The sequence below is a fragment of the Triticum urartu genome, chromosome 3, assembly GCF_003073215.2.
Source record: "Triticum urartu cultivar G1812 chromosome 3, Tu2.1, whole genome shotgun sequence".
NCBI lineage: Eukaryota > Viridiplantae > Streptophyta > Magnoliopsida > Poales > Poaceae > Triticum > Triticum urartu.
The window spans coordinates 482,084,879-482,096,730 of record NC_053024.1 but is presented as its reverse complement, the minus strand read 5'-3'; the positions used below and the strand labels follow the sequence as shown (position 1 = coordinate 482,096,730).

Sequence of the window (11,852 nt, the reverse complement as noted above, 5' to 3'; positions counted from 1 at the left end):
CTTGTCCATCACATCATTCTCCTAATGATGTGATCCCGTTATCAATGACATCCAATGTCCATGGTCAGGAAACCGTAACCATCTATTGATCAACGAGCTAGTCAACTAGAGGCTTACTAGGGACATGGTGTTGTCTATGTATCCACACATGTATCTGAGTTTCCTATCAATACAATTCTAGCATGGATAATAAACGATTATCATGAACAAGGAAATATAATAATAACCAATTTATTATTGCCTCTAGGGCATATTTCCAACAGTCTCCCACTTGCACTAGAGTCAATAATCTAGTTCACATCGCCATGTGATCAACACTCACAGGTCACATCGCCATGTAACCAACATCCAAAGAGTTTACTAGAGTCAATAATCTAGTTCACACCACTATGTGATTAACACTCAATGAGTTCTGGGTTTGATCATGTTGCTTGTGAGAGAGGTTTTAGTCAACGGGTCTGCTACATTCAGATCCGTATGTACTTCACAAATCTCTATGGCATCTCCTAGATGCAGCTACCACGTTCTATTTGGAGCTATTCCAAATAACTGTTCTACTATATCAATCCAGTTTACTACTCAGAATAATCTGGATTAGTGTCAAAGTTTGCATCGGCGTAACCCTTTACGACGAACTCTTTTACCACCTCCATAATCGAGAAAATTCCTTAGTCCACTAGTTACTAAGGATAACTTTGACCGCTGTCCTGTGATCCATTCTTAGATCACTCTTGTACCCCTTGACTGACTCATGGCAAGGCACATTTCAGGTGCGGTACACAGCATAGCATACTGTAGAGCCTATGTCTTAAGCATAGGGGACGACCTTCGTCCTTTCTCTCTATTCTGCCGTGGTCGAGCTTTAAGTCTTAACTTCATACCTTACAACTCAGGCAAGAACTCCTTCTTTGACTGATCCATCTTGAACACCTTCAAGATCATGTCAAGGTATGTGCTCATTTGAAAGTACCATTAAGCGTTTTGATCTATCCTTATAGATCTTGATGCTCAACGTTCAAGTAGCTTAATCCAGGCTTTCCATTGAAAAATACTTTCGAAATAACCCTATATGCTTTCCAGAAATTCTACGTCATTTCTGATCAACAATATGTCAACATATACTTATCAGAAATTCTATAGTGCTCCCACTCACTTCTTTGGAAATACAAGTTTCTCATAAACTTTGTATAAACCCAAAATCTTTGATCATCATCAAAGCATACATTCCAACTCCGAGATGCTTACTCCAGTCCTTAGAAGGATTGCTGGAGCTTTGCATACTTATTAGCATCTTTCAGGATTGACAAAACCTTCCGGTTTGTATCACATACAACCTTTCCTCAAAAATCGTCGAGGAAACAATGTTTTTTTGACATCCTATCTGCAAGATTTCATAAATAATGCAGTAATCGCTAATATAATTCCAACAGACTCTTAGCATCGCTACGAGTGAGAAAGTCTCATCGTAGTCAACTCCTTGAACTTGTCGGAAAACATCTTAACGACAAGTCGAGCTTTCTTAATGGTGACATTTACCATCATTGTCCGTCTTCCTTTTAAAATCCATCTGTACTCAACAGCCTCACGACCATCGCGTTGTTCTGTCAAAGTCTACACTTTGTTTCCATACATGGATCCTCTCTCGGATTTTATGGCCTCGAGCCATTTATCGGAATCCGGGCCCACCATCGCTTATACATAGCTCGTAGGTTCATTGTTGTCTAGCAACATGACTTCCAAGACAGGATTACGTACCACTCTGAAGTAGTACGCATCCTTGTCATCCCACGAGGTTTGGTAGTGACTTGATCTGAAGTTTCATGATCACTATCATAAGCTTCCACTTCAATTGGTGTAGGTGCCACAGGAACAACTTCCTGTGCCCTGCCACACACTAGTTGAAGAGACGGTTCAATAACCTCATCAAGTCTCCACCATCCTCCCACTCAATTCTTTCGAGAGAAACTTTTCCTCGAGAAAGGACCCGATTCTAGAAACAATCCCTTATTGCTTTCGGATCTGAGACAGGAGGTATACCCAATTGTTTTAGGTGTCCTATGAAGATGCATTTATCCGCTTTGGGTTCGAGCTTATCAGCCTGAAACTTTTTTCACATAAGCGTCGCAGCCCCAAACTTTTAAGAAATGACAGCTTAGGTTTCTCTAAACCATAGTTCATACGGTGTCATCTCATCGGAATTACGTGGTGCCCTATTAAAGTGAATGTGGTTGTCTCTAATGCCTAACCCATAAACTATCGTGGTAATTCGATAAGAGACATCATGGTATGCATCATATCCAATAAGGTGCAGTTATGATGTTCGGACACACCATCACACTATGGTGTTCCAGGCTGTATTAGTTGTGAAATAATTTTCACAATGTCTCAATTCTGTGCCAAACTCGTAATTCAGATATTCATCTCTATGATCATATCATAGATCTTTTATCCTCTTGTCACGACGATCTTTCAACTTCACCTTGAAATTACTTGAACCTTTCAATAATTCAGACTCGTGATTCATCAAGTAAATATACTCAACATCTACTCAAATCATCTGTGAAGTAAGAACATAATGATATCCACTACATGCCTCAGCACTCATTGGACTGCACACATCAAAATGTATTACTTCCAACAAGTTGCTTTCTAGTTCCATTTTACTGAAAACGAGGCTTTCAGTCATCTTGCCCATGTGGTATGATTTGCATGTATCAAGTGATTCAAAATCAAGTGAGTCCAAACGATCCATCTGTATAGAGTTTCTTCATGCATATCTACCAAAAACATGGTTCGCATGTCTCAATCCTTTCAAAAATGAGTGAGTCCAAAGATCCATCAACATGGAGCTTCTTCATGCGTTTTATACCGATATGACTTAAGTGGCAGTGCCACAAGTAGGTGGTACTATCATTACTATCCTATATCTTTTGGCATGAACATGTGTATCACTACGATCGAGATTCAATAAACCATTTATTTTAGGCGTAAGACCATTGAAGGTATTATTCAAATAAACAGAGTAACCATTATTCCCCTTAAATGAATAACCGTATCACGATAGACATAATCCAATCATGTCTATGCTCAACGCAAACACCAAATAACAATTATTTAGGTTTTAATACCAATCTCGATGGTAGAGGGAGCGTGCGATGCTTGATCATATCAACCTTGGAAACACTTCCAACACATATCGTCAGCTCACCTTTAGCTAGTCTCCGTTTATTCCGTAGCTTTTATTTCGAGTTACTAACACTTAGCAACCGAACCGGTATCTAATACCCTGGTGCTACTAGGAGTACTAGTAAAGTATACATTAACACAATGTATATCCAATATACTTCTATCGACTTTGCCAGCCTTTCTCATCTACCAAGTATCTAGGGTAATTCTGCTCCAGTGGTTGTTCCCCTTATTACAGAAGAACTTAGTCTTGGGTTTGGGTTCAACCTTGGGTTTCTTCACTAGAGCAGCAGCTGATTTGCCGTTTCATGAAGTATCCCTTCTTGCCCTTGCCCTTCTTGAAACTAGTGGTTTCACCAACCATCAACAATTGATGCTCCTTCTTGATCTCTACTTTTGTGGTGTCAAACATCGCGAATATCTCAAGGATCATCATATATGTCCCTGATATATTATAGTTCATCACGAAGCTCTAGCAGCTTGGTGGTAATGACTTCGGAGAAACATCACTATCTCATCTGGAAGATCAACTCCCACTCGATTCAAGCGATTGTTGTACTCAGACAATCTGAGCACAAGTTCAACAATTGAGCTTTTCTCCCTTACTTTGCACGCTAAGAAAATCATCGGAGGTCTTATACCTCTTGACGTGGGCACGAGCCTGAAATCCAATTTCAGCCCTCGAAACATCTCATATGTTTTGCGACGTTTCTAAACGTCTTCGGTGCCTCAACTCTAAACCGTTTAACTGAACTATCACGTAGTTATCAAAATGTGTATGTCAGATGTTCTCAACATCCAGAGACAATGTTCGAGGTTCAGCACACTGAGCGGTGCATTAAGGACATAAGCCTTCTATGAAGCAATGAGGACAATCCTCAGTTTACGGACCTAGTCCGCATAGTTGCTACTATCAACTTTCAACTAAATTTTCTCTAGGAACATATCTAAACAGTAGAACTGAAGCGCGAGCTACGACATAATTTGCGAAGACCTTTTGACTATGTTCAGGATAATTAAGTTCATCTTATGAACTCCCACTCAGATAGACATCCCTCTAGTCATCTAAGTGATTACATGATCCGAGTCAACTAGGCCGTGTCCGATCATCACGTGAGACGGACTAGTCAACATCGGTGAACATCTTCATGTTGATCGTATCTACCATACGACTCATGCTCGACCTTTCGGTCTTCTGTGTTCCGAGGCCATGTCTGTACACATGCTAGGCTCGTCAAGTCAACCTAAGTGTTTTGCGTGTGTAAATCTGTCTTACACCCGTTGTATGTGAACGTTAGAATCTATCACACCCGATCATCACGTGGTGCTTCGAAACAACGAACTTTCGCAACGGTGCACAGTTAGGGAGAACACTTCTCTTGAAATTTTAGTGAGGGATCATCTTATTTAAGCTACCGTCATTCTAAGCAAATAAAATGTATAAACATGATAAACATCACATGCAATCAAATAGTGACATGATATGGCCAATATCATATAGCTCCTTTGATCTCCATCTTGGGGCTCCATGATCATCTTGTCACCGGCATGACACCATGATCTCCATCATCATGATCTCCATCATCGTGTCTTCATGAAGTTGTCTCGCCAACTATTACTTCTACTACTACAGCTAACGGTTAGCAATAAAGTAAAGTAATTACATGACGTTTATGTTGACACGCAGGTCATAAATAAATAAAGACAACTCCTATGGCTCCTGCCGGTTGTCATACTCATCGACATGCAAGTCGTGATTCCTATTACAAGAACATGATCAATCTCATACATCACATATATCATTCATCACATCCTTTTGGCCATATCACATCACAACATACCCTGCAAAAACAAGTTAGACGTCCTCTAATTGTTGTTTGCATGTTTTACGTGGCTGCTATGGGTTTCTAGCAAGAACGTTTCTTACCTACGCAAAGACCACAACGTGATATGCCAATTGCTATTTACCCTTCATAAGGACCCTTTTCATCGAATCCGATCCGACTAAAGTGGGAGAGACAGACACCCGCTAGCCACCTTATGCAACTAGTGCATGTCAGTCGGTGGAACCAGTCTCACGTAAGAGTACATGTAAGGTCGATCCGGGCCGCTTCATCCCACGATGCCGCCGAATCAAGATAAGACTAGTAACGGCAAGCATATTGAACAAAATCAACGCCCACAACTACTTTGTGTTCTACTCGTGCATAGAAACTACGCACAGACCTAGCTCATGATGCCACTGAAGGGGAACGCAGCAGAAATTCAAAATTTTCTACGTAACACCAAGATCAATCTATGGAGTCATCTAGCAACGAGGGAGGAGTGGATCTACATACCCTTGTAGATCGCGCGCGGAAGCGTTCAAGAGAACGGGGTTGATGGAGTCGTACTCGTCATGATCCAAATCACCGATGATCCTAGCGCCGAACGGACGGCACCTCCGCGTTCAACACACGTACGGAGAAGCGACGTCTCCTCCTTCTTGATCCAGCAAGGGGGGAGGAGAGGTTGATGGAGATCCAACAGCACGACGGCGTGGTGGAAGTAGCGGGATTCCAACAGGGCTTCGCCCAGCGCTGCGGGAGGAGGGAGATGTGTCATGGGAGGGAGAGGGAGGCGCCAGTGCTTAGATGTTCTTGCCCTCCCTTTCCCCCACTATATATAGGGCCAAGGGAGAGGGGGGCGCAGCCTTGGCCCTTCCTCCAAGGAAGGGTGCGGCCAGGGAGGAGTCCCTCCTCCCCAAGGCACCTCGGAGGTGCCTTCCCCCTTTAGGACTCTTCCTTTTCCTCTTCTCTTGGCGCATGGGCCTCTTGGGGCTGGTGCCCTTGGCCCATATAGGCCAAGGCGCACCCCCTACAGCCCATGTGGCCCCCGGGGCAGGTGGCCCCACCCGGTGGACCCCCGGGACCCTTCCGGTGGTCCCGGTACAATACCGGTGACCCCGAAACTTGTCCCGATGGCCGAAATAGCACTTCCTATATATAATTCTTTACCTCCGGACCATTCCGGAACTCCTCGTGACGTCCGGGATCTCATCCGGGACTCCGAACAACTTTCGGGTTACCGCATACTATATCTCTATAACCCTAGCGTCACCGAACAAAGAGAAAAATTGGTGCTTAAAATTGTTTTTTTATGAGACTTTTTTTTGCATGGGCGACACGAAATGTCAAATTTTTGCGAAACTTGGTGTGCGGCACATAGAATGTCGAGCCTTAAGTGTGTAGACCCTACGGGTTCGGGAACCATGCAGACATGACCGAGATAATTCTCCGGTCAATAACCAACAACGGGATCTGGATACCCATGTTGGCTCCCACATGTTCCACGATGATCTCATCGGATGAACCACGATGTCAAGGACTTAATCAATCCCGTATACAATTCCCTTTGTCTAGCGGTACGATACTTGCCCGAGATTCGATCGTCGGTATCCCGATACCTTGTTCAATCTCGTTACCGGCAAGTCTCTTTACTCGTTTCATAACACATCATCCCGTGATCAACTCCTTGATCACATTGTGCACATTATGATGATGTCCTACCGAGTGGTCCCAGAGATACCTCTCCGTCACACGGAGTGACAAATCCCAGTCTCGATTCGTGCCAACCAAACAGACACTTTCGGAGATACCTGTAGTGTACCTTTATAGCCACCCAGTTACGTTGTGACGTTTGGCACACCCAAAGCATTCCTACGGTATCCGGGAGTTGCACAATCTCATGGTCTAAGGAAATGATACTTGACATTAGAAAAGCTTTAGCATACGAACTACACGATCTTGTGCTATGCTTAGGATTGGGTCTTATCCATCACATCATTCTCCTAATGATGTGATCCCGTTATCAACGACATCCAATGTCCATGGTCAGGAAACCGTAACCATCTATTGATCAACGAGCTAGTCAACTAGAGGCTTACTAGGGACATGGTGTTGTCTATGTATCCACACATGTGTCTGAGTTTCCTATCAATACAATTCTGGCATGGATAATAAACGATTATCATGAACAAGGAAATATAATAATAACCAATTTATTATTGCCTCTAGGGCATATGTCCAACATTGGCTTCTTACACCATGGGTACTAGTACCTCCATTTTTTGGCATGATAGGTCGACCGATGAGCCTCCGCTTCACAAATTCTCCGAACTTTTCTCAATTGCCAAGAATAGCAAAAAATTAAGTGGCCAATTTCTTGTCCATTCGAACCCGGACTCGTCATTTCCATCTCCCACTTTCTACTCAAGCCTTTTATCTCCTATAAATTTTTCTCAAGTGCTAACACGCAATCAATTGAATACATATATATCGAGTAGTGTTGGTTAGTTTGCAAAATACTCCTCCATAAGAATCTATAGGATGTTAATCGGGGTTGTGTTATCCTCGGCTGTTTGAGAAGATTTGGAAAATTGTGAGCAGACTCAAACATAGAATCTTCTATTGGTTGGCTCTTCATAGTAGACACAAGGTCTCTGTTAAAAGGAAAAGGATTCCACATGAATACATACAACTGTCCTTTATGCAATCAGAACACTGAAGAAACCTTAATGCATCTTTTATGGGACTGTCATTTTGCCTTGAACTGTTGGGATTCCCTCCTGGTAGGAAAAGGAGCACTTTGGTTTATAATGACACTTTGTTTGCTATGGAAGCCATGCCTTTTGCTTATAGTATGGAGATTATTATTTTGGCATGCTGGAATATGTGGATCTAGAAAAATGAAATATCTTCATGCACACTAATCACTCCATTCAAGCCCGAAGACATGCCCTAAAGTAGATTTGGAGCTTCTTGCTCATAGAATTCAGAGCGAACATGTTGTTTGTCTCCATGAGTGGTTTGTTCTAAACTTTTAACATGTTTTGCATGTTCCCTAGAGCTGGCATAGGATGAATCTTTTTGTATTTTTGAGTAATTTTTCGTATGTTTCTTCTCTTTTGCTCCCCCCTATTTGTACCATACTCGTTTACTTATTGATGAAAATACATACCATGGAACAATTGTTCCACGGTTCAGTTTTCAAAAAAAAAAAAACCGGACCAGACAATATTTCTAAATTTCGTCTGGATTTCTAAATCATACTGTGAAATTAGATTTAAAATTCAAACAAAGGAGAGGGGGAGGGATATTTCTTTGAGTGGGAGTTGAGCACACAACGTTCTGCAACAAGTTGAACGTTTCTTTCCATTTTGATGGAGCAAATTGTTTTATAAAACGAAGTTCCAATTTTATATTCATAAATATTTGTTCGGATGGCTGATTTGTTTTGGCCGAATTAGACCGCAGTTCCTTTATTTTGGACCCCCAACGAAATTCACGAATTTTGTAACCCTGTATGCATCGATCGATGTAGAGACCGAAGGCTGTCCTCTTTTCTGAAAATAATAATTGTCAGTTTATTCAAGAGCTTAGGAAACACAAAGTCAGTCAAGTAGCACGTAGAAGATAACACATAGCCGAGCAATCCGTGGATGGGAGAGCTTCACATCCCACACAAGGAAAACAAAGTCAGTCAACCCTTACCCAACAGGTCAACACTACTACTATTCTCCACGTAATTAAATCCGTTCCATTCCATTCCATGGGATATTTTTCTCCAGGACAATGACCCGATGAACCTGAGCAACCCAACCACACAGCCAATGAGAAGAGCCTTCTTCTACCCATAGTCTTCCCATTTTCTAGCGTGACTAGCTGCCCGAAACTTGGCAGCAGGCACGCCATGCATTCCAAGTTTCAGCTGTCAACCGTGAAAAACACGCAGAGATCAAAGTCTCCGGCAGAGAAAAAACACCAATTACACACGTCGCGGTTCCCATTTCTTCCCGTCTATACAGTACCAGTAGTGCGTATACTCAACTTCCCCCACACGGCTTGGCTACAGTAGATGCCATAGCTGCACAAGCAATGCACGTGGAATTCCCCGAGCCGTGACCGCGGGCGAGCGTCGCCGTTGCAAATTCGCAATTGCTCCACTGTTTCGTAGCCCGCCCACTTGCACGGCGAGCTCGGCCACATCGAACAGATCTGACCGGATTTACCGAGCACGGCGCACCCAGGAAAACTCCACAGCCCACTTGCCGGCCGGTGAAGCAGCTTTGCGTGCCGTGCGCCGACTTATCACCACCGTTGTAGCACAAAACATTATCCTGGAGGCAGCGGCTTAATAACTTGGCTAGTTGTTTTCTGTATGTATGATTAAGCCAACGGAGTGTGCCCAGTGCGTTATCTACAAGTGCTGGACTTTTCTGACCGGTCGATCCGGATCATGTCCCTGTCACGTATGGACGGACAATTGCATGAGTAGTTTCTTGTTTGTACCGTACCCAGTACCCTTCCGCGGCTAAGAATTTCCCTGTGGATGGTGAAGTTGTAGATGACCGGCCGCCTCCAAAAACTTCCAGAAATAGGGTCCTCTCCTCGCTAGTCCACGTCACACTGCGACAAGCCAGCACACAGCATCCATCTATCCATCTATATCTATCTGAAAACACGCATAGCATAAGCCCAATCCACTTGCGTGAGCAACAATAATTCCGCCACAAACCTCATCTGAAAAAAGGGACACTCCAAAGCAAAGCCATATAGAAAGGAGAAGGCATCCGGCGTGACATGGCAAACAGCTGCGCCCATGGGGCGGCCAGCTCACATCATCCGCAACAAGAACCATCTTTTCCATCCGTAGACCATGCTACGATCTACCTAGAGTATCCATCTACCTTCATCATCTAGGCATAGATGGATAGCCCTTGAGCCAACCCATGAGCTGATGAGTGACCCACACCAAGGCCAGCCCATCGGCGAGCCACGCTCTGACCACGTATCTGTGTCTCAGCCCACGGGGGTGACGTCAATGCATTAGCCCTACACAGAGGCAGCATTTTTATATGGTTTGCATTCACCGAAAAGCGAGGGGAAAAATTGGAATTAAAAACAGCAGAGCAAAATACAGGTAGCAAACCACGGGAAGAGCCACGCGGAGCATGGTATGGGCATGGCAGCGGCAGCGTCCCACCCATGCCATACACGACACCCACTCTGCCGCTGGGATCTCTCCTTCCTTCCTATAAATCCCCCCGCGCGCGCTCCCCTCAGCGTCCTACAATTGATACCACCACCCATCATAGCATCAGTTACCAACAGAAGAGACAGCCATACTCCACAGCTAGTGCCGCCAGTGTCGCGCCGTTACTGAAATGGACAGCACCAGCTGCCTCGCCGACGACACCAGCAGCGGCGGCGCCGCCTCCACGGACAAGCTCAAGGCGCTGGCCGCCGCCGCGGCGGCGGCCGCGGCGGGGCCGCTCGAGCGCATGGGCAGCGGCGCCAGCGCGGTGCTCGACGCGGCCGAGCCGGGCTCCGAGGCCGACTCCGGCGGCCGCGCGGCGCCGGCGGGGAAGCTGCCGTCGTCCAGGTTCAAGGGCGTGGTGCCGCAGCCCAACGGGCGCTGGGGCGCGCAGATCTACGAGCGGCACCAGCGCGTGTGGCTCGGCACCTTCGCGGGGGAGGCCGACGCCGCGCGCGCCTACGACGTGGCCGCGCAGCGCTTCCGCGGCCGCGACGCCGTCACCAACTTCCGCCCGCTCGCCGACGCCGACCCCGACGCCGCCTCCGAGCTCCGCTTCCTCGCCGCGCGCTCCAAGGCCGAGGTCGTCGACATGCTGCGCAAGCACACTTACTTCGACGAGCTCGCCCAGAGCAAGCGCGCCTTCGCCGCCTCGGCCGCGCTCTCCGCGCCCACCACCTCGCACGGCCACGCCTCGCCTCCCACCCCGGCCGCCGCGCGCGAGCACCTGTTCGACAAGACGGTCACGCCCAGCGACGTGGGCAAGCTGAACCGGCTGGTGATACCGAAGCAGCACGCGGAGAAGCACTTCCCGCTGCAGCTCCCGGCCGCGGGCGGCGAGAGCAAGGGCCTGCTCCTCAACTTCGAGGACGCCGCCGGCAAGGTGTGGCGGTTCCGCTACTCGTACTGGAACAGCAGCCAGAGCTACGTGCTCACCAAGGGCTGGAGCCGCTTCGTCAAGGAGAAGGGCCTCGGCGCCGGAGACGTCGTCGGGTTCTACCGCGCCGCCGCCGGCAGCACCGGCGAAGCCAGCAAGCTCTTCATTGACTGCAAGCAGCGGCCGAGCACCAACAGCCCCGCCCCCGCAGACCCCGTGGACCAGTCGCCGGCGCCCGTGCACAAGGCCGTGAGAATCTTCGGCGTCGACCTTCTGACGGCGCCGGCGTCGCCGGGGTGCAAGAGGGCCAGAGACATGGTGAAGCCGCCGGCTCCGACAGCGGCGTTGAAGAAGCAATGCATAGAGCTGGCGCTAGCGTAGGGTTGGAACCATTAGCTCGATCGATGCCTTGTCTCCAGCTAGCAGCGGCGGTTTTTGCTCGCGTAATTCAGGTGGTAGAGCTTAGCTTAATTAGTCCCTTGTTGGTAGTACCTATCATCAACTTTGTTTGTTTATTTGTCATGTTGTTGCATGCCCTGATGTAAATCTTATCCTCCCAAAAATGTATACTAATTCAGGAAGCCCTCGAAGGCTAGCTTTAGATCGTTCAACCGACGACATAATAATAACATTTTGAATGTAGCCTGGCTCATCAGTTTCCTTGTCAAAAACTGAAGCATATCCTATTTGGTAGTAGAAGTATCTAGATATTTGT

General features: G+C 46.5%; 1 protein-coding gene across 1 annotated transcript; it reads left to right on the top strand.

Moving 5' to 3' along the window:
- Positions 1 to 9,824: 9,824 nt before the first annotated feature.
- On the top strand, positions 9,825 to 11,748 carry LOC125544480 (AP2/ERF and B3 domain-containing protein Os01g0693400-like). The gene has a single exon (XM_048708191.1). The coding sequence runs from the start codon at positions 10,391 to 10,393 to the stop codon at positions 11,516 to 11,518; it is 1,128 nt and encodes a 375-aa protein (XP_048564148.1). The 5' UTR covers positions 9,825 to 10,390; the 3' UTR covers positions 11,519 to 11,748.
- Positions 11,749 to 11,852: the final 104 nt, after the last annotated feature.